This window comes from Onychomys torridus, chromosome 9, assembly GCF_903995425.1.
Source record: "Onychomys torridus chromosome 9, mOncTor1.1, whole genome shotgun sequence".
Taxonomy (NCBI): Eukaryota; Metazoa; Chordata; class Mammalia; order Rodentia; family Cricetidae; genus Onychomys; species Onychomys torridus.
Window position 1 is genome coordinate 44,820,025 of NC_050451.1, and position 19,849 is coordinate 44,839,873.

Sequence of the window (19,849 nt, forward strand, 5' to 3'; positions counted from 1 at the left end):
CTAATAGTTAATTCATCACTTGGTAACAGTAGGAATACTACCCAGTCATAAATTTACCTTTATAAAAATGTTAATAAACTATCACAAAATAACTTTGTCTTCAATGAAGGAAAAAGAGCTTGTGTGAAGAACTTGTAAAACGCACAGATGATTATTTATCAAAATTAGCAACAATTAAAAGCTACATTGAAGAGAAAAAGAATGATTTGGATGCAGCTATGAAGATAGCAAAAGAACTCAAATCAGCACCTTCTTTGAGGACCTACTGTGACCTGACTCAGGTAACTTTAATGTCCAGGGTGAATTAGTTCTGTGGTGGTTACTTTATATACTTTAGAACATGGACTTGGCATGGAGGACTCAAGAAGTTTCTTTTTCAAATTACGCTAAACTCTACAGGCACTCCTTGACTTATGATGGGGTTACAGTCTGATAAACCTATTATAAATCGAAAAATATTATAAACCAAAGTGTTTTTTTAATACAGATAACTTACCAAATAATAGACTTAGCAGCAGTGTAGAAGGTCCATTGCTTACTCTTAGGACCCTGTGATTCTCTGCCACTGTCTAGCATTGTAAGAAAGGATCAGCTCACAGAGGAAAAATATCAAAAATCAAGTTATGGTTTCAACTGAATGAATGCTGCTTTTGAAATATTTAATGCATAAGGAACTACCTTTGTTGGTAATTGATACTTCTTAGATATTTGAATTCTTCTTTTTTGTTTTGTTTTTGACATGTGGTCTTTCTATGTAGCTCAGACTGTCATGGTACTTGCTCTGTAAACCAGAGTGTTCTCTGTGTAAATCAGAGTGTCTCTGCCACCTGAGTGCCGGTATTAAAGACAAGCACCACCATGCCTGGCAGCATTAGAATCCCTAGATACACACTGTTCCATTCATTTAGCCTTTTATTATTTTTACAGTTTATAACACATAATCTGAAAGCAAAGTAGTATGGCAGTAAGGTGACAACTGATGTGTGTGTTACTTAGATTTCCACCACTACAATAAATATCTGAGATAATCAACTTGTAAAAAGAAAGGTTGTCTTACTCACAGTTTTGAAGATTTCCACCCATGATTGATTGGCTCCTTTGTTTTGGGTCTCTAGTGCACATCATATAGGAGAGTATAGCAAAGCAGAACCATGTATCTCATGGCCAGGAAGGAAAAGAGAGGGAGAGGTTGGGACCTGACTGTCCCTTTTCAGTGATGTTTTACCAGTGACCTAAAACCTTATATCAGTCCTTACCTCTTGAAAGTTCCTGACACTTTTAATAACATCACCCTAGGAATCTTTAGGGGATACTTAAGTTGCAGGCTGTATAAGAGTTCTAAGACACTTGAATTAAAGATGAAGATATATAAGAGTAGTAAACAAAATGAGACTGTTTTCCTCTCATGAGTTTATAGATGAATTCGTGACTTAAATTTTTTAAATACCTAATTAAATTATTTATTATTAGTCCTGATAAGGATAGATGTAGTAATACCTTGATAACTGATTTGATCACACTGATGGACATTATAGCTTCTATGATTAGATCCAAGGCTATATTACGTGTTCAGGCTCAAGTCCACCCTTCAGACAAGGAGGGTTTAAATGCTTTCTTTCATTCCAATGATCTTCAGTTGAAAGCGTTTACTTTATATCAATACCGTGTGCACAAGAATTTATCTTTTTAAGTTTATCAATCAATTAGCTTTAAGTAGCATACAAAACATCAGGTTTGAATACTGTACTTTCAAACATTTGTTTTCCTTGAGTCTTTCTCCCATCCCACTGTCCTTCCTTGTGACCTTCTCTTTCCAGCAATGTCCTTCTCGCTTTCACGTCCCATGTGTTCTGTTACCCTTCCACAAATCCTCTAAGCTTCTTTCTCTAGAAATTTCCATAGCTTATAGTCCCACCAACATCCACCTATGTGCATTTTTTTATTCTTTTACCTTTATTGATTCTTTGTGAAGTTCACATAAAAAAAAGAAGCATTCATGGAAGCTGTAGTATGGCCCGTTGAGTCACACAGTTTACCCTTTAGTCCATTCACCTTTACTTGTGTTTATTGCTATGAGTCATTGGTCTAGTTCCAGGCCTCTTTGGCTTCTGCTACACTGTTGATAATGGGCTCTCACTAGGGCTTCTCTTGGATATCCTGTTGTTGTCCTGTATCATGGAGATCCTGCTGTTTTAGATCTGTAGGTTTGACCCCTTCACATGCTCCAACAGTTTATAGATGCAGTGGATGTTGGGGTGGGCCAACTTATAGCCCTGGTTCTGGGCCTGGGTGGTAGCTGGATTGGTTAGCCTACCAGCTTTTCTTCATCATCACTTCCCCAGGTGAGCTCTCCAGTACTACCTTGGCTAGCTCACCCAGTGCAGCTTGCAGCAAAGAGCCAGGCCAGGTCTCCTGCTCTCAGGTCCTCAGATCTGGCTCACCAACACTCATACCACCAGGGACAACTCTACCATTTTGCCCAGATGAGTTGCAGAGCTCTCTCTCCCGATTGCTGTAGGAGGGAGTAGGAGGGGGCAGTGTCAGCTCTCATGGTCTCACACCCTCAGGGCTCAGTGCTGGCTCACCAGAACTCAACAACAGAGTCAACTGTAGAGTACTTCCCAGGCAGGGTGCAGGGCCTGCTCTCCTGTGTGCTGCAGCTGGTGAGGGGCAGGGCTAATTCTCTCATTCTCATAAACCTGAGGCCAGCTCTCTCATCTTGTTGTGACTTAAATTTTTAATTCAAGATCCCATTCCTCTGTCTCCTTATGCCTTCAGAATGTACAAATCAGGAAACAGTTGCTTCCTACATCTGTCTTATAATCTTGTGCCTAAAGAGAAAAGTTGTACAAAATAGAAATGTCTTTTCTTATAGTACAGATTAGCAGGACAAGATTAACAATATCCTCTTTGCTAACTCTGCTTCATTCTCTAAGGGTGGGAATCTACTCTATTAACCTTTGTGTCCTCAGAGTTTTATTTCCTGTAAACAAACAAATGCAAAAGATATACTGAGGTACAGAATTAGAAGCTATTGATTTATTGTCTCCAGAATCTCTAACTTTAAATGAAAAGTAGAGAATTTGCCAGTATCTTGTTCCTGATTCTCCCCTAACTGTAATTCTAAAAACAGTATGTTTACAAGCAAGGTTTTGGAAAAAAAAGTAATAAAGCATAGTCTTTACTCTGGTAAATCTAGTTAGGAAGATGAGGTGAGATGCATTTGACGATAGCACTGGTGCATGATGAATCTGAGCAGAACTCTCTGTATCAGATAAGTTACATTCTAATTACTTGGTGGTGGTGATTATTGATGCATGTCTCAAACAACTTTAAACTCCTTCAGAGAATGTTGTAAACACTGATTTCTGCCCTTTACTTTGAGAGCCCAAAGAATAGCCTTGAATGTGTCGATCGAATACCTAAAAGATCATTTTACTTCTAAAATCCTCTTTTAGCAGTATTTTAATAAAAGAAAATTCATGGAGGCCAGCCTGGTCTACAGAGTGAGATCCAGGACAGGTACCAAAACTACACAGAGAAACCCTGTCTTGAAAAACCAAATAATAATAATAATAATAATAATAATAATAATAATAATAACAACAACAACAACAACAACAACAACACATTAAAATGGTACATTAGCAAATGCACTTATTGAGGCTTGTCCTAAGGATGGAAGGAGGTGACGTGACACACACACCCCCAGCACACTGCATGCATGATACCATGATATAAAAGTTGGGAAAGAAACATACCTGACAAGCTGTTGGACTGGAATGGAGGAGATTTATTTACAAGAACAAGAGCTTGTACTGCGAGACTGTAGGTGAGGAGCGGCTTGGACTGATTACACACCTTTAATCCCAGCACTCGGGAAAGAAGCCTCCTCCGTGGGATGCGACCAGAGAAGACTGAACATTCTGCCCAAGGCCAACCCGGGGCCCAGCTGCCGATCCTGTGAAGTCCAACAACTTTTAAGTGTTGGTGAGATTGCCCTACTGATCAACCTGTTCAGCTTAAATCCATCTGGGAAAGGTTTCAGAAGCCTACAGCCTACAGTCTGAGGAAACAAGATCAGCTGAGGAGTTGGCAAGTGAGCAGAACATGACCCAAGAATGCAAGAGAAGGAGCCATCCAGCCACCAAACCAGATCACCAGTCATAAGCCCATGCTACACCGACTGGGAACAGGTAAGGCCCCATCTCTGGACTAGCCCCTAGGCTCCAGCCATTGGAGCCTCAGAGACCAGGCAGCTACTTTTCCCTGCTCCCTCACAAAACAAACAAACAAAACCAGCCCCTCCAAACCCAACAACCACTGCATTCATAAGCCCACCCTACACCAACCAGGAACAACCATTGGAGCCCCAGGAACCATACAGCTGCCTCTTTCCCTACTCCTTCACAAAAAAAAAAAAAAAAAAAAAAAAAAATCCCATGTGACACCAACAACCACTGGAGCCATAAGCCCACCCTGCACACTAACACTGATTGGACTAAGCTGCTCCCGGAGGAACAGAGCCCAACAGCACCAATTTGACCAAGAACTCCTAATGGACCAAGACTATCAATTAGAACAAGAGAAGCACCTTCACACACACTGTCTGCACTGAGCAGAGGAAGAGATGAGTAGACACCAATGCAAAAATACAGGCAACAACATAAAGACCTATATGACAACATTAGAACCTAGTGATTCTACACCTACAAGACCTGAACATACCAATGCAGAAGAAGAAGAAATCAATCCTAAAAATGACTTTAAGAAGATGATTGAGGGTCTTAAAGAGGAAATAAAAAACTCTCTTAAGAGGAAATAAACTCCCTTAAAGAGGAAATAAAAAATTCTCTTAAAGAAATCGAAGAAAAAAAAATTGGAAGAAATAAAAGAAAGGCAAGAAAAAGTAATTAAACAAATCAAGGAAACAGTTCAGTATCTGAAAATTGAAATTGAGACAATAAAGACACAAACTGAGAGAATGCTAGAAATAGAAAATCTGACTAAACAAACAGGAACTACAGATGCAAGCATAGCCAACCAAATGCAAGAGATGGAACAGAGAATCTCTGACATCAAAGACACAGTAGAAAAAATAGATTCATCAGTCAAAGAAAACACTAAAGCCAAAAATGTCATAACACAAAATGTCCAAGAAATTTGGGACACCTTGAAAAGACCAAATCTAAGAATAATAGGGCCGGTTGTGGCGGCTCACGCCAGTAGGATTTGCTGAAGGAGGTGGAAGCAGGAGGTTCACAAGTTCAAGGCCAGCCTGGGCTATAAAAATTTTTTTTTAAAAAAAGAATAATAGGGATAGAAGAAGGAGAAGAATACAAACTCAGAGGCACAGAAAATACATTCAACAAAATCATAGAAGAAAACTTTCCTAACCTAAAGAAAGAAATACCTATGAAGATACAAGGAGCTTACAGAACACCAAATAGGCTAGATCAAAAAAAAAAGTCACCTCACCACATAATAATCAAAACACTAAACATACAGAACAAAGAAAAAATATTAAGAGCCACAAAGGAAAAAGGCCAAGTAACATTTAAAGGCAAACCCATCAGAATAACACCAGACTTCTCAATAAAGACTATGAAAGCTAGAAGGTCCTGGACAAATGTTATGCAGACACTAAGAGACCACCAATGCCAACCCAGACTATTATATCCAGCAAAACTCTCAGTCACCATAGACGGAGTAAATAAAATATTCCATGATAAAACCAGATTTAAACAATACCTATCCACAAATCCAGCCCTACAGAAAGCACTAGAAGGAAAAATCCAACCTAAGGAAATTAAACACACCCATGAAAGCTCAGGCAATAGATAATCCCACACCAACGAAAACCAAAGAAGGGAAACACAACACTACCACCAAAAAATAACGGGAATTAACAATTCCTGGTCATTAATATCCATCAATACCAATGGTATCAACTCACCTATAAAAAGACACAAGCTAACAGAATGGATTTGAAAACAGGATCTATCCTTCTGCTACATACAAGAAACATACCTCAACTTCAAAGACAGACATTACCTCAGAGTAAAAGGCTTAGAAAAGGCTTTCCAATCAAAGGGACTTAAGAAGCAAGCTGGTGTCGCTATCCTAATATCTAATAAAATAGACTTCAAACTAAAATCAATCGAAAGAGATTATCACAGGAAAAATCCACCAAGATGAAGTCTCAATTCTGAACATTTATGCCTCAAATACAAAGGCACATTTGTAAAATAAACATTACTAAAGCTTAAATTGCACATCAAACCCCACACACTAGTAGTGGGAGATTTCAACACACCACTCTCACCGAAGGACAGATCTACCAGACTGAAACTTAACAGAGAAATAAAGGACCTAACAGATGTTATGACTCAAATGGACTTAATAGATATCTACAGAACATTCCACCCTAACACAAAAGAATATACTTTCTTCTCAGCACCCCATGGAACTTCTCAAAAATTGACTACATGCTTGGTCACAGAGCAAATCTCAACAGATACAAAAACATTGGAATAACCTCATATATCTTATCGGACCACCATGCCTTAAAGTTATATTTCAACAACAACAAAAACTATAGAAAGCCTACAATCTCATGGAATCTGAATAATGCCTACCTGAAGCACCAATTGGTCAAGGAAGAAATAAAGAAAGTAAAGATTTCCTAGAATTCAATGAAAATGAAAGTACAACGTACCCAAACTTATGGGACACTATGAAAGCAATGCTAAGAGGAAAATTCATAGCACTAAATGCACACATAAAGAAGTTGGAGAAATCTTATACCAATGACTTAACAGCACACCTGAAATCTCTAGAACAAAAAGAAACAAACTCACCCAGGAGGAATAGATGCCAGGAAATAATCTAATTGAGGCCTGAAATCAATGAAATAGAAACAAAGAGAACAATACAAAGAATCAATGAAACAAAGAGTTGGTTCTTTGAAAAAATCAACGAGAGACAAACTCCTATCCAAATTAACCATAAGGCAAACAGAGAGCATCCAAATTAACAAAATCAGAAAGAGAGACATAACAACAGACAATGAGGAAATCCAGAGAATCATCAGGTCATACTTCAAAAACCTGTGCTCCACAAAATTGGAAAATCTGAAAGAAATGGACAGTTTTCTGGATTGATACCACATACCAGAATTAAATCAAGACCAGATAAACTATTTAAATAGACCAGTAACCCTTAAGGAAATAGAAAGTCATTAAAAGTCTCCCAACAAAAAAAAGCCCAGGACCAGACTGTTTCAGTGCAGAATTCTACCCAGATTTTCAAAAAGAGCTAATTCCAATACTCTTCAAATTGTTTCACACAATAGAAACAGAAGGAACGTTACCAAACTCTTTTTATGAGGCTACAGTTACCCTGATAACCAAACCACACAAAGATGCAACAAAGAAAGAGAATTACAGACCATTCTCCCTAATGAACATTGTTGCAAAAATACTCAATGGCAAACTGAATCCAAGAATACATCAAAAAAATTATCCACCATGACCAAGTAGGTTTCATCCCAGGGATGCAAGGATGGTTTAACATACAAAAATCTTTCAATGTGATACACCATATAAACAAACTGAAAGAATAAAACCACATGATTATCTCATTAGATGCTGAAAAAGCCTTTGACAAAATCCAACACCTCTTCATGATAAAGGTCTTAGAGAGATCAGGAATACAAGTAATATACCTAAACGTAATAAAGGCAATTTACAGCAAGCCAACAGCCAACATCAAATTAAATGGAGAGAAACTCAAAGCGATTCCACTAAAATCAGGAACAAGACAAGTCTGTCCATTTTCTCCATATTTACTCAATATAGTACTTGAAGTTTTAGCTAGAGCAATAAGACAACAAAAGGAGATCAAGGGGACACAAATTGGAAAGGAAGAAGTCAAATTATCCCTATTTGCAGATGATATGATAATATACATAAGTGACCCCAAAAATTCTACCAGAGAACTCCTACAGCTGATAAACCACCTTCAGTAAAGTGTCAGGATACAGGATAACTCAAAAAGTCAGTAGTCCTCCCATACACAAATGATAAAAGGGCTGAAAAAGGAATCAGAGAAACATCACCCTTTACAATAGCCACAAATAATATAAAATACCTTGGGGTAACACTAACTAAACAAGTGAAGAGCCTGTATGATAAGAAGTCTCTAAAGAAAGAAATTGAAGATGATGTCAGAAAATGGAAAGATCTCCCATGCTCATGGATAGGTAGGATTAACATAGTAAAAATGGCAATCTACAGATTCAATGCAATCCCCATCAGAATCCTAACACAATTCTTCACAGACCTGGAAAGAACAATATTCAACTTCATATGGAAAAAGAAAAAAAAAACCCAGAATAGCTAAAAGAACCCTGTACAATAAAGCAACCTCTGGAGGTATCACCATCCCTGACCTCAAGCTCTACTATAGAGCTATAGTAATAAAAACAGCTTGATACTGGGATAAAAACTGACATATGGACCAATGGAATCAAATTGAAGACCCTGACATTAATCAACACACATATGAACATCTGATTTTTGACAAAGAAGCCAAAACTATACAATGGAAAAAAGAAAGTATCTTCAACAAATGGTGCTGGCAATAACTGGATGTCAACATGTAAAAGATTGCAAATAGATCCATATCTGTCACCATACACAAAACTCAAGTCCAAGTGGATCAAAGACTTCAACATAAATCCAGTTACACTGAACTTAATAAAGTAGGAAGTACTCAAGTACTCTTGGCACAGGAGATTACTTCCAAATATAACACCAGTAGCACAGACACTGAGAGCAACAATTGATAAATGGGACCTCTTGAAACTGAAAAGCTTTTGTAGGACAAAAGACACAGTCAGTAAGACAAAAAGACAGCCTACAGAATGGAAAAAGAACTTCACCAACCCCACATCTGACAGAGGACTGATCTCCAAAGTATATAAAGAACTCAAGAAACTAGACATCAAAATACTGAACAATCCAATTAAAAAATGGGCTATAGAGCTAAACAGAATTCTCAAAAAAGAATCTCAAATGGCTGAAAGACATTTAAGGAAATACTCAACATCTCTAGTCATCAGAGAAATGCAAATCAAAACAACTCTGAGATCCCACCTGTCAGAATGGCTATGATCAAAAAAACTAATGACAGTCTATGTTGGAGAGGATGTGGAGCAAGGGGAACACTCCTCCACTGTTGGTGGGAGTACAAACTTGTATAACCACTGTGGAAATCAGTATGGCAGTTTCTTAGAAAATTGGGAATCAAGACCCAACCATACCACTCTTGGGCTTTTACCCAAGGAATGCTCAGTCATATCACAAGTATACATGCTCAACTATGTTCATAGTGGCATTATTTGTAATAGCCTAGATGCCTGTCAACTGAAGAATGGATAAAGAAAATGTGGTACATATACACAATGGAGTGCTACTCAGCAGAGAAAAACAATGACATCATGAAATTTGCAGGAAAATGGATGGAACTAGAAAATATCATCCTGAGTGAGGTAACCCAGGCTCAGAAGGACAAACATGATATGTACTCACTCATAAGTGGCTATAAAACAAAGGACAATGAGACTGCAATCCACAGATCCAGGGAGGCTACCTAGGATGACTATGGCTTATAAGTTTTGGTTTTACCCAATCACTGGGCAAGGTTTAATGAAACATTTCACTATTAGGATAAGAATTTGTACTATATCAATAGCTGATGAAAGAAAATGCTGACCATATTTTCAGGAGAGAAGGCTAAAATCTTTTTAGAATATGGATTAGCCTATAGAAAAATGTCTGTCATAAATCAAAATGAATGGGGAAAATGAATAGGAAGCCCACTTATACAACTTAAGTAAACATAGTTCTCTGAACAGATGAATATGTTATTCTATATTCCAGAATCTAATCAATATTTATATGTATAATTCAGCTATCATTTGACTTAAAAGGGTTCATTGGAAAATGTCATTCTTTAGACTATTTTCTACAGAAAAAAATATTGTACTGTTTAAAATAACCCTGGACTTTTAAATTATAACCTGTTTTTATGTTTTCAAAAAGGCACTTTTCATGGAAAACAATATTTTTACCTGAAATACTATTGTAGTAGTTTCAAAGAATATAGCCCCCAAAGGGAGTGGCACTATTAGGAGGTATGGTCTTGTTGGAGGATATGTGTCACTGTGGAAGCAGGCTTTGAGGTCTCATGTATTCTCAGACCACACCCAGTGAGACAGACCATTTCCTGTTGCCTGAAAGATGTAGAACTCTCAGCTACTTCTCCAGCACCATGTGTTAATATTCTGACCTGCCCCTTGAAATCCTGCCCTTTGGCACTGCCCTGCGTCCTGTCCTGAGGTAAAAGCCTCATTTTAAGGAAAAACCCGTCTCCTTCCTATCTCTTCTCCTTTTCCTCCCACAAGATATGCACCCAACCTCCCCCCTCTCTTCTTTTCCTCTTGCCTGTCTTCTCTTCATCTCTCTAACATAATAAACCATTTCCATGTGGAAAGAAAATAGAAAGAAATTCACACATGAAGGATACGTCTCTCTTGATTCCAGATTATCCGGACCTTGAAGTTGACATTTGAAAGTGAATTGTCACAAGTTAATTCCATAATTCCAGGGAACCCCCCAAGGTGAGTGAGTCATGATTTAGGAGACAAAAAAGCATTATTAAATAGCAAGTGATTATAATTTGAAATTTTAGGTTATACATTGCTAAAGTAACAACCACATTAAAATAATTTTAATTTATGTAAATTATTTAAGTGCTTTCTTTAAGTTAGCCAATGTTGGCAACTGTTGTATAGAGAAGTAATAAATTTATAAGAACATTTATTTATATACTAAATTTTTTAGGTTGAATATAAATTACAGCAAGATTATCTGTATGTTCAACAGTCTGGGAAAGGTTGAATTTGAGGACTCATCAAAGTAAGTACTTTTAAGAATGGCAAAATGCTGTTAATATCTGATAGTACTTAAGTCTAAGAGACAAATGAATGTTTAATTTAATTCAAAAACTAAAAATTATCTAAAAAGCTGCCTTTCTGTAGTTAATTTCTGTTGGTAGTGCTTTTTAAAAGACCTGAAAGAGATTAGTATTAGTGATTTATGCATCGAGGCTCTTTGGATTCGTTCAGTGCTAGACTCCCAACATTCTGGAAAATAGTGAGATAAACAGAGAAATCACAATGCATAAAATAGAAATGAAAAATAAATAAAATGCATTATGGTTGTGGTAGTAGATGTAGACAGTAGAGCTGCTGCAAAGGAATGGAATGATCACTTCTTCTTAGGACCATCGAGAACTTAGAAAAGGATTTTATTTTCAATTAACTGTGAGAAATAAGTGGTAAGTGGAAAGGAGAACAAATGGAAGGTAGGTGTCAAATCAACATATAGGCAGTAAACTAGCATCCATATTAGAAAACCTGCTACAGCTCCATTCTGTGTATCCCTGTGTGCATAGAGAAGCTCAACCTAGAGACTGTGCTGCTGTGTGACAGTATTTACGCTTGATTTACTTGCTGTTCAGTATGATAGCTACCAACCAAGTGTTGCTTAAATTAAGCACAAGTTAATTGAGACTAAATAAAATGACAAATTTACTCCTTTGGTTTTATAAGCCGCAAATGCTTAGTTGACACGTGTCTTAGTATAGTTATGCTGCTGTAACAAAGTGCCTAAATAGAAGTTTGTTTCTTCAGTCTAGAGGCTGGAAAATTCAAAATCAGGGCACTGACAAGTTCACCGTCTGAGGAGAATTCTGGTCTCTGCTTCTAAGATGGCAACTTACTAGCATGCATAAGGCCCTAGATTCAAACTTCAGTGCAAGGAGGGTGGATAGAGTTGATGCCTTCAGTCTTGTTAGCCTCACAGGATAGGAAAAAAGGAATGGACATAATAGGGACAAATGTAGCATCATTTGACAGAACAATAAAGGGCTCAAGATAACTCTTTCCATTTTGTTATTTTGGTTTTTGAGACAGATTTCTGTATGTATCCCAAACTGGCCTTAAACTTGTATAGCTCAGGCTTGCTTTGAGCTAGCTTTGAGCTTGCAGTGATCTCTCTGCCTCAGCCTCCCTCAGTGTATGTCATCACACATGGTATCTCCATCCATTTTAAAAGGCCCAACTCAAAGTCTAGCAAGATGACTTAATGGTAAAGATGCTTCCACCAAATCTGATGACTTGAGTTCAGTTCCCCAGAATGTACATGGTAGGAGATAACTGATTCCCACAAGTTTTCTCTGACCTCCACACATACTATGGCACATGCATTCCCACACACTAGTACACACGCCATAGTGCATGCACTCATACATACATACATATATATATATATATATATATATATATATATATATATACAGATAATAAATAAGCAAATGTGAAAAATATTGAAACATACAGTGCCATTCAATAGAGTGGAGTCTTGGTACTACCAGCATAAAGATTATTGTTTCAGCATCATCTCAGTACTACCAGCATGAAGATTGTTTTAACATGTGAGTTTTTAAGCCAACTCTCAAATCATAGCAGTTAGTTCAGTACATTTCTGCTGTTATTAATAGTTCTGTTGGATGATAAAAAACCACTCAGAAGATTTTAAACATGAAAACAACAATAGTTAGATTGCATTTTTATTTTTTCATTATTATCTTTATTTTTATATGTACTTCTGTGTGTGCGCATATGAGTACAGTGCCTATGGTAGCCAGAAAAAGCATCTAATCCTCTGGAAATGGAGTTACAGATGACTGTGAGCTACCTGGTATCAGTGCTGGGAACTGAACTCAGGTCCTCTACAAGAGTAATGGGTGCTCTTAACTGCAGAACTCTCTCTCCAGACGCCTAGATTATATTTTTGAAAGTTAACTGAGTCTCAGGCCTACTTGATCCAGGCCAGCCAGAGCTACATAGTGCAATACTCTGCTTCAAAAGAAGGAAATAAAGAAAAACTGTTTTACACACACACACACACACACACACACACACACACAGAGAGAGAGAGAGAGAGAGAGAGAGAGAGAGAGAGAGAGAGAGAGAGAGAGAGAGAGAGAAATACAGGAACAAAAATAAATTGGGGTAGTGGATAGTGGATATATTCACTCCTATTTATTGGACATCTGAGGAGAAAGGTAGAGGGGGATCTTGAGTAAATGTACTAGTTTAAGGCAAGATCTTGGACTTGATTCCAGATTTAGGTTATTTATATTGGTCTTTTTTTCAAATACCCAGACAAGTGAGGAACCAAATGGTGAGGAGTTCGGTTGTTTGCAACTTTATTTGGAATAATAATTAATCAGTGTCCCAGGTCGTCTTAATTATGATGTCAGCTTGACACAATCTGGAGTCATCTGAGAGGAGACTCCTCTGTTGCCTACATCAGGTTGATCTGAAGGCAAGTCTGTGAGAGATTGTCTTGCTTATTAATGGATGTAGAAGGGCCCAGCCCACTACGTGGCACCATTTCTATCGTGGTGGTCCTAGGTTTTATGAAAAGATAGTTAAAAATGAGCCTACAAGCAGGCTAGCAAGCAGATTTCTGCTTCAAGCTCTGCTTGGGTTGCCCTGACTTCCCTCAGTAATAGACTGTGACCTGGAAGTAAAGGCCAAACAAATCCTTTTCTCCTTGTGTTGCCTTTTGTCAGAGTATTTTATCACATCAACAGGGAAGGAAACTATCACAGATGGCATCAGACTGAAATAGCCTATGACCCTTTGTCATCGGAAGACCTTGCTAGAGGAACACTGGGTACTGGCCTTCCCACAGGCTGTGCCTTGGGTTAGCTTTGGAAACTTCCCAAAGGGTAAAAAATGATAATCAGCAACCTTTTCAGGCAGTATATTCTTGTAGATAATTTTAGAACTTGAATATGGTTACTATCAAATTTCTAAGGTTAAAACCATTCTGCTTCTTCATAAAAGTCTTTGCTAATCTTGTGTTGATGTTAAATGACTACTCTGAGTTAAATTTAAAATTTTCTGAAGGCAATTTCCATAAGCTGTGTGTCCTAATTATTAAATGACTGTTTGCCCAATGAAGCAGCTAATTGAAAAAAGTCAAGGGTAGTGCTCTGGAAAATATTTAAATCTAAAACAATGAAAAAAAGTGACCTGAAAAATAAATAAGTAAGCTTAGATGGTGCTGGAGAGTGAGGATGAAAGCCAACAGAAAACTGTGGCGTTATATAAGGAAAGATTAATGAGACTAGAGCTAGTTAATTTAAAAGTAAGGTCTGATGATAATAACTATGGAAAGGCCTTTACAATACAGTACACACAGGCCTTTCAGAAGGGCCCTGTGTACAACTTAGATTAATGTTCCCTAGTATCAAATGTGTTCCTTCTGTTGGAAGGGGCAGATAAACATGTGTTGTTAATTCAGTTGCCTTTCTCTAATTTGTAAATTGACTCACTAGTTTTTTGTGAAGAAATAAAGTCTGTCATGAACTAACTAAAATGTAATTTTTATGAACTCATTCTCTTGCATTTAAAATTTCTAATTATAAATTTGATAGCCTAAAAGTGTCTGGCTATGAGGAGAAGGCAGAAGAATGGGAGGTAGGGCTGAGGAGATAGTTTAGTTAGTGAAGTGCTGCTCTGCAGGTTCCCCATGCAAAACCTGAGTTCAGTCTTAGCCCCCACGGAAAGAGCTGGGCACTGTGGACGATCCCTAGAACTGCTGAATCCAGGTTCTGTGAAAGACCTTATCTCAACAAATAAATAAGTGGAGAGAGAGCAGCTGAGGAAGGTACCAGACATAAATCTCTAGCTTCCACACGCATGTCAATGGTATACACATGAATGAGTCAGCACACACACAAACTAAATAAACATACCATACCCAGCGGATTCAGGTAATGTAACTATGAGCCTGGTGGAAGTGTCTTAAGTTTTGTACTTACATTATTTCCTATACTTATTTTTAAAATGACAAATTAAAGTAAGAAATAATTTTAATATAATTTAAGTGAAATTCTTAAGCCAAATCAAAATGACTTCTTTGGAAAACCTATAATATTTTAGAGTCTGGTTATTATGATATGACTATTTGGAGTTTCCCTCATCATACATACATCTTCTTGACTTTTTAAAACTCTAAAGGTAGCCAAGTGTGCTGGCACACACCTGTAATCTCAGCATTTGGTAGGCTGAGGCAGAAGGACCGTTGAGTTAGAGACTAGGCAAATCACAAGCCATACTGAACTACTTAGAGAGACCCTGCCTCAAACAAAACAGCAAAACAGAATGATCAGTCCCAAAGGTTGTTTGGGGCTTTGATTAGGCAGTTTCTTTGGGAGTTTGAAATGGGCAGGAAGATTTCTTTAGGGCCAATTACTGTCTTCTAGAAAAATTAGATCATGGCAAGGTTATGCAACTCTTTAAGATTACCAAAAAATCATTAGATTGTATGTATGTTTCTGCATCAGTGAAGCTGTTTATGAATTGATCTTTTGGTATGTATCACACATCAGCTATCATATGGGAAAGAAATAGCTCGAAGGTCAGTATTAAAGTAGTCCTGCTATGTATTTTTAAACAGATATTACCCTCAAGAAAATGAAATTGGACAGAATGTTCAAACATTTAATAATAAAAAGGAACTTTGTTGTGATGCATACTCATCACTAGAAAAGAAAAGGGTAGACACAGCTGTCCTGGCTGGTGAAGCACCTGTACTTCCTTTGCAACCAGAGACCCTTGTCAAGCATTTAGAAGGGAAAAGCAAGCAGCCGCAGAAAGAGGCGGCTGTAGTAACATCTCCCAAGACTATTGCCGTGCTGCCTCAACTGGGATCTAGTCCTGATGTGATAATTGAAGAAATTATTGAGGAAAACCTAGAATGTGAGTAAAAATAGAAATGGGAGGGTCTGTTATCTGTAGTTAAAAAGAATTGTTGTCTATTGTTCATAATAGAAACATACTGCTCTAATTGTGTATCTCATAGCTCATTGTAAGTGATTCCATGCACCTGCCTTCACATATTCCAAATTTGGATAATTTTGTTTTTCAGCTTTTATTTATTTATATTGGGTTTGGAGGTGCTGGAGGGGGTCTCACACTAATGTAGTCTGGCCTAGAATTCACTGTGTAGCCCAGGCTAGACTCCTATTTAAAGCAATCCTCTTGTCTCACTGACTTGAGTGCTGGGATTCCTGACATGAGCTACTTTGCCTGGTTTGTTTTTTAAAGGCCTGTGTTGGCAAAGGCCTTTAATTCCAGCAGTCAGAAGGCAGAGGCAGGCAGAGCTCTGTAAATTTTGGGCTAGCCTGGTATACATAGTGAGCCCAGGCCAGGCAGGATTACACAGTGAGATGCTGTCTCAAACCAAAAACAAACAGATTTGGGGCCTGGAGAGTTGGCTCAGGAATTAAAAGCCTGATTACTCTTGCAGAGGACAAGAGGACCTGGATTTGGTTCCTAGCACATACATGGTGGCTTACAAACATCTATAACTCCAGTTCCAGAGGATCCAACACCTTTTTCTGACCTCAGTAGGCACTGGGCACCTACCATGTGGTGCACATAAATACACACAGACAAAATACCAGTACACATAAAAATAAAGTAAAAATTTCAAATCTAAGGAAAAAAAAAAACTTCTGAAGTGCAACTTTAATATTTGATTTACTTAGGATTTTTGACATTTTTATGTTATATATTTGATCCTGGTATATATGATGCAAATAAATGGTAGATGAAATTTGTAGATGCAGTTTTATTATTCTATTCTTCTTTTTCTTTTCTTTTCTTTTTCTCGAGACAGGGTTTCTCCATGTTGTTTTGATGTTCTGGATCTTGCTCTGTAGACCAGGCTGGCCTCAAACTCACAGAGATCTGCCTGCCTCTGCCTCCGCCTCCCAAGTGCTGAGATTAAAGGCATGTGCCACTGTTCTTAAATTAAGAACACCTCTTAAATCATTGTTCTGAGATTTAATCTATTAGACACTAAACTGTTATAAATATCATTTTATAACAACTAAATATTAAATATAAAAATGTTTAAAGAATTTTTAAATTAAATAAGTTGTTTGATTAGACTTTAGTGTTAGTATTCTGTCCATTCTTATAGTAGTAGAATGCTACTATATGTGCTTTTACATTAACCATCTTTTGACAATTTTTAACACCATTGTGTGTTTTATTGGTTAACTTTACAGAAGTCTTTTTTTTTAAATTTTATTTATTTATTATGTATACAGAAGAGGGCACCAGATCTCATTACAGATGGTTGTGAGCCACCATGTGGGTGCTGGGAATTGAACTCAGGACCTCTGGAAGAGCAGTCAGTGCTCTTAACCTCTAAGCCATCTCTCTAGCCCCATAAGTCTTTTCATTGGAATTTATTTGAAATATTTTAATAGAATTTTAAACACATAGGAGAGAAACGGAGATGGAGAGTAAGAGAGATGTTTTTAAAGGGGACAATAGTGCTCATTCAAGAAAGTGTAGGCTTCTCAACAGAGACCCAGGATGAAATTTAAATACAAAGAAGTGGACATAGCTTCCTCTATCTTCCTTATCATCGATGTTTGAATAACTTGTGATTACCTATCATGACTTTACTTATAAGAAATCTTACCATTCTATTATTTTGCCAATTTAATCATAGCTTTTTAGACACTAGTGTCTGGTCACATTAAGAAAATTCCTAAACTTATCTTTTTTATTTTGATAAAGCATGCATTACAAATGATCCTGTGGAGACTCCTGGCTACCAAAAAATGCCTCCTCAGAAAGAGCCGTCTGCTCCTGTTGGATCAAAAGCAGGTATGCTAACAACTGTCCATGCTTGATGGAGTGGCATCTTTCCTAATATGCTCCAAAGAGCATTTTACTACCTAAATCTGTTTTCCTTTTGATGTTAAAAGTTTTTACTATCTGAAAATCCAGTTACATAGTTACTTTGGTTCTTCAAATGTTTATGTCTGTTTTTAAATTTCTGAGACAAAGTAATAGGTTTCCTTATGGCATTCTCATACATATGTGTCATTAAACTTCGATCTCATTTGTTCCTCCTGCCTCTTGCTTGTCTCCTCCTCCTCCTCAGTTGTCCCTTTTCTGCTTTCACGTCACGTGTGTTCCATTACATTCTCTTTTCCTGCTTTGGTTCTTCTTTTAAATCTCTTAAATCTTTAATTCCCTCTAGTTACTTGATCTGTACACACACAGAGACACACAGATTCTGAATATAAGGGAAAATATACAGTGTTTGTCCTCCTGAATCTGCCTATTCCACTTGACATAATTTCCAATTCCATCCATTTTCCTACAAATGCCATGATTTCATTTTTCAGAACAGCTGACTAAAATCCCATTGTGTATATATTGCATTGAATCTTGTGGTAGTTACTTTTCTTAATAAGACAAAATACCTGATCAAAGCAATTTAAAGATTTATTTAGCCTTACAGTTAAGATAGAGTCCGCGAAGCCAGGAGGTGGTAGCACACGCCTTTAAATTCCATCACTCTGGGAGGCAGAGCCGGGCGGATCTCTGTGAGTTCGAGGCCAGCCTGGTCTACAGAATGAGTTCCAGGAGAGGCACCAAAACTACCCTGTCTTGAAAAATCCAAAAAAAAAAAAAGAGAGAGTCTGTGATGATGGAGAAGGCATGAGAGCAGGAAGCTGAGGTGGCTGGTTGCATTCTATCTGTAATCAAGAAGGGAAGGTGAATACCGTTGCTCTGCTCACCTTTTTTTATTTCAGTCCATCCCTGGGATAGTGCTGCACATATTTAAGGTTGGTTTTCCTTCCTCAGTCTGGAACTCCATTGAAATCATACCCAGAGGTTTGACTTCTAAATGGTTCTAAATCCTTCACAGTGATTATCAAGATTAACCACCCTCTGTCATCTTGAGCACAAAATACCACCCTTGGCCTCTAAAATATTATGCTTATCTCACAATGCAATTAGTCCATATATAAAAGTCCCCTTTAGTATTTAACATCCCCAACACTGTTCAAACATTCATTTTCTTCTGGAACTCGGGAGTATATTAATACTGTGAGATTGTAAAAGTTTTTAAAAGGTAAATGCATTCAGTATACATTGTCACAGTGTAAGCATTCCTATTTTAAAGTAAGGAAATGAACTATATAGTGTGGTTAGTTACTTGTTTTGTTTGTCAGCTTATCTTGAGCAAGGCTCATCTGGGAGAGGGAAACTAAATTGAGGAAAGGCCTTATCAGATTGGTCTGTTGGCAAGTCTGTGGGGGCATTTTCTTGATGAATGATTGATGTGGAGAGCTCGGCCCAGTGTGGTTGTCACTATCCTTGAACAGGTGGTTCTGGGTTATAGGAAAAGCAAATTGAGAGAGCCATGGAAAACAAGCCAATAAGCTGTGTTCCTCCATGGACTTTGTTTTGGTTCCTGCTTCCAGGTTCTAGCTTAGAGTTCCTGTTCTGACTGCCCTTCATGACGGATTGTAAGCTGTGAACTGAAATAAACTCTTCTGTGATGTTTATCACAGAGATGGAAATCAGACTAAGGCATATAGCCAGGAAAGATTGGACTGATGTAAAACTAAAACTGATGCCTAACTGTGTAGGGCAAACATCAAATGCTGTATGGTGCACCATGCCCGGCACCTGGGGCTTGTAATAAATTGGATGTAGCAGCAGAATGGATCCTGATTTCACATCCATTAGTCTGTGTCTTTTTATTGGGAAATTGAGACCATTGATACTGACAGAGATCAATGACCAGTGATTGTTGATTCCTGTTAGCAATGGTGGTGGTGGTGCAGAGTGTGTGTGTGTGTGTGTGTGTGTGTGTGTGTGTGTGTG

General features: G+C 37.7%; 1 protein-coding gene across 1 annotated transcript in view; it reads left to right on the forward strand.

Annotated features, from left to right (window-relative positions):
- The window catches only part of Rnf17 (ring finger protein 17), a 112,973-nt gene that overhangs the window by 21,261 nt on the left and 71,863 nt on the right, over nucleotides 1–19,849 (forward strand). The window contains exons 6-10 of the mRNA XM_036198506.1: nucleotides 110–281; nucleotides 10,608–10,684; nucleotides 10,908–10,982; nucleotides 15,603–15,904; nucleotides 17,741–17,830. Coding sequence (XP_036054399.1) covers nucleotides 110–281; nucleotides 10,608–10,684; nucleotides 10,908–10,982; nucleotides 15,603–15,904; nucleotides 17,741–17,830 — 716 coding nt within the window. The remainder of the gene's footprint in view (nucleotides 1–109; nucleotides 282–10,607; nucleotides 10,685–10,907; nucleotides 10,983–15,602; nucleotides 15,905–17,740; nucleotides 17,831–19,849) is intronic.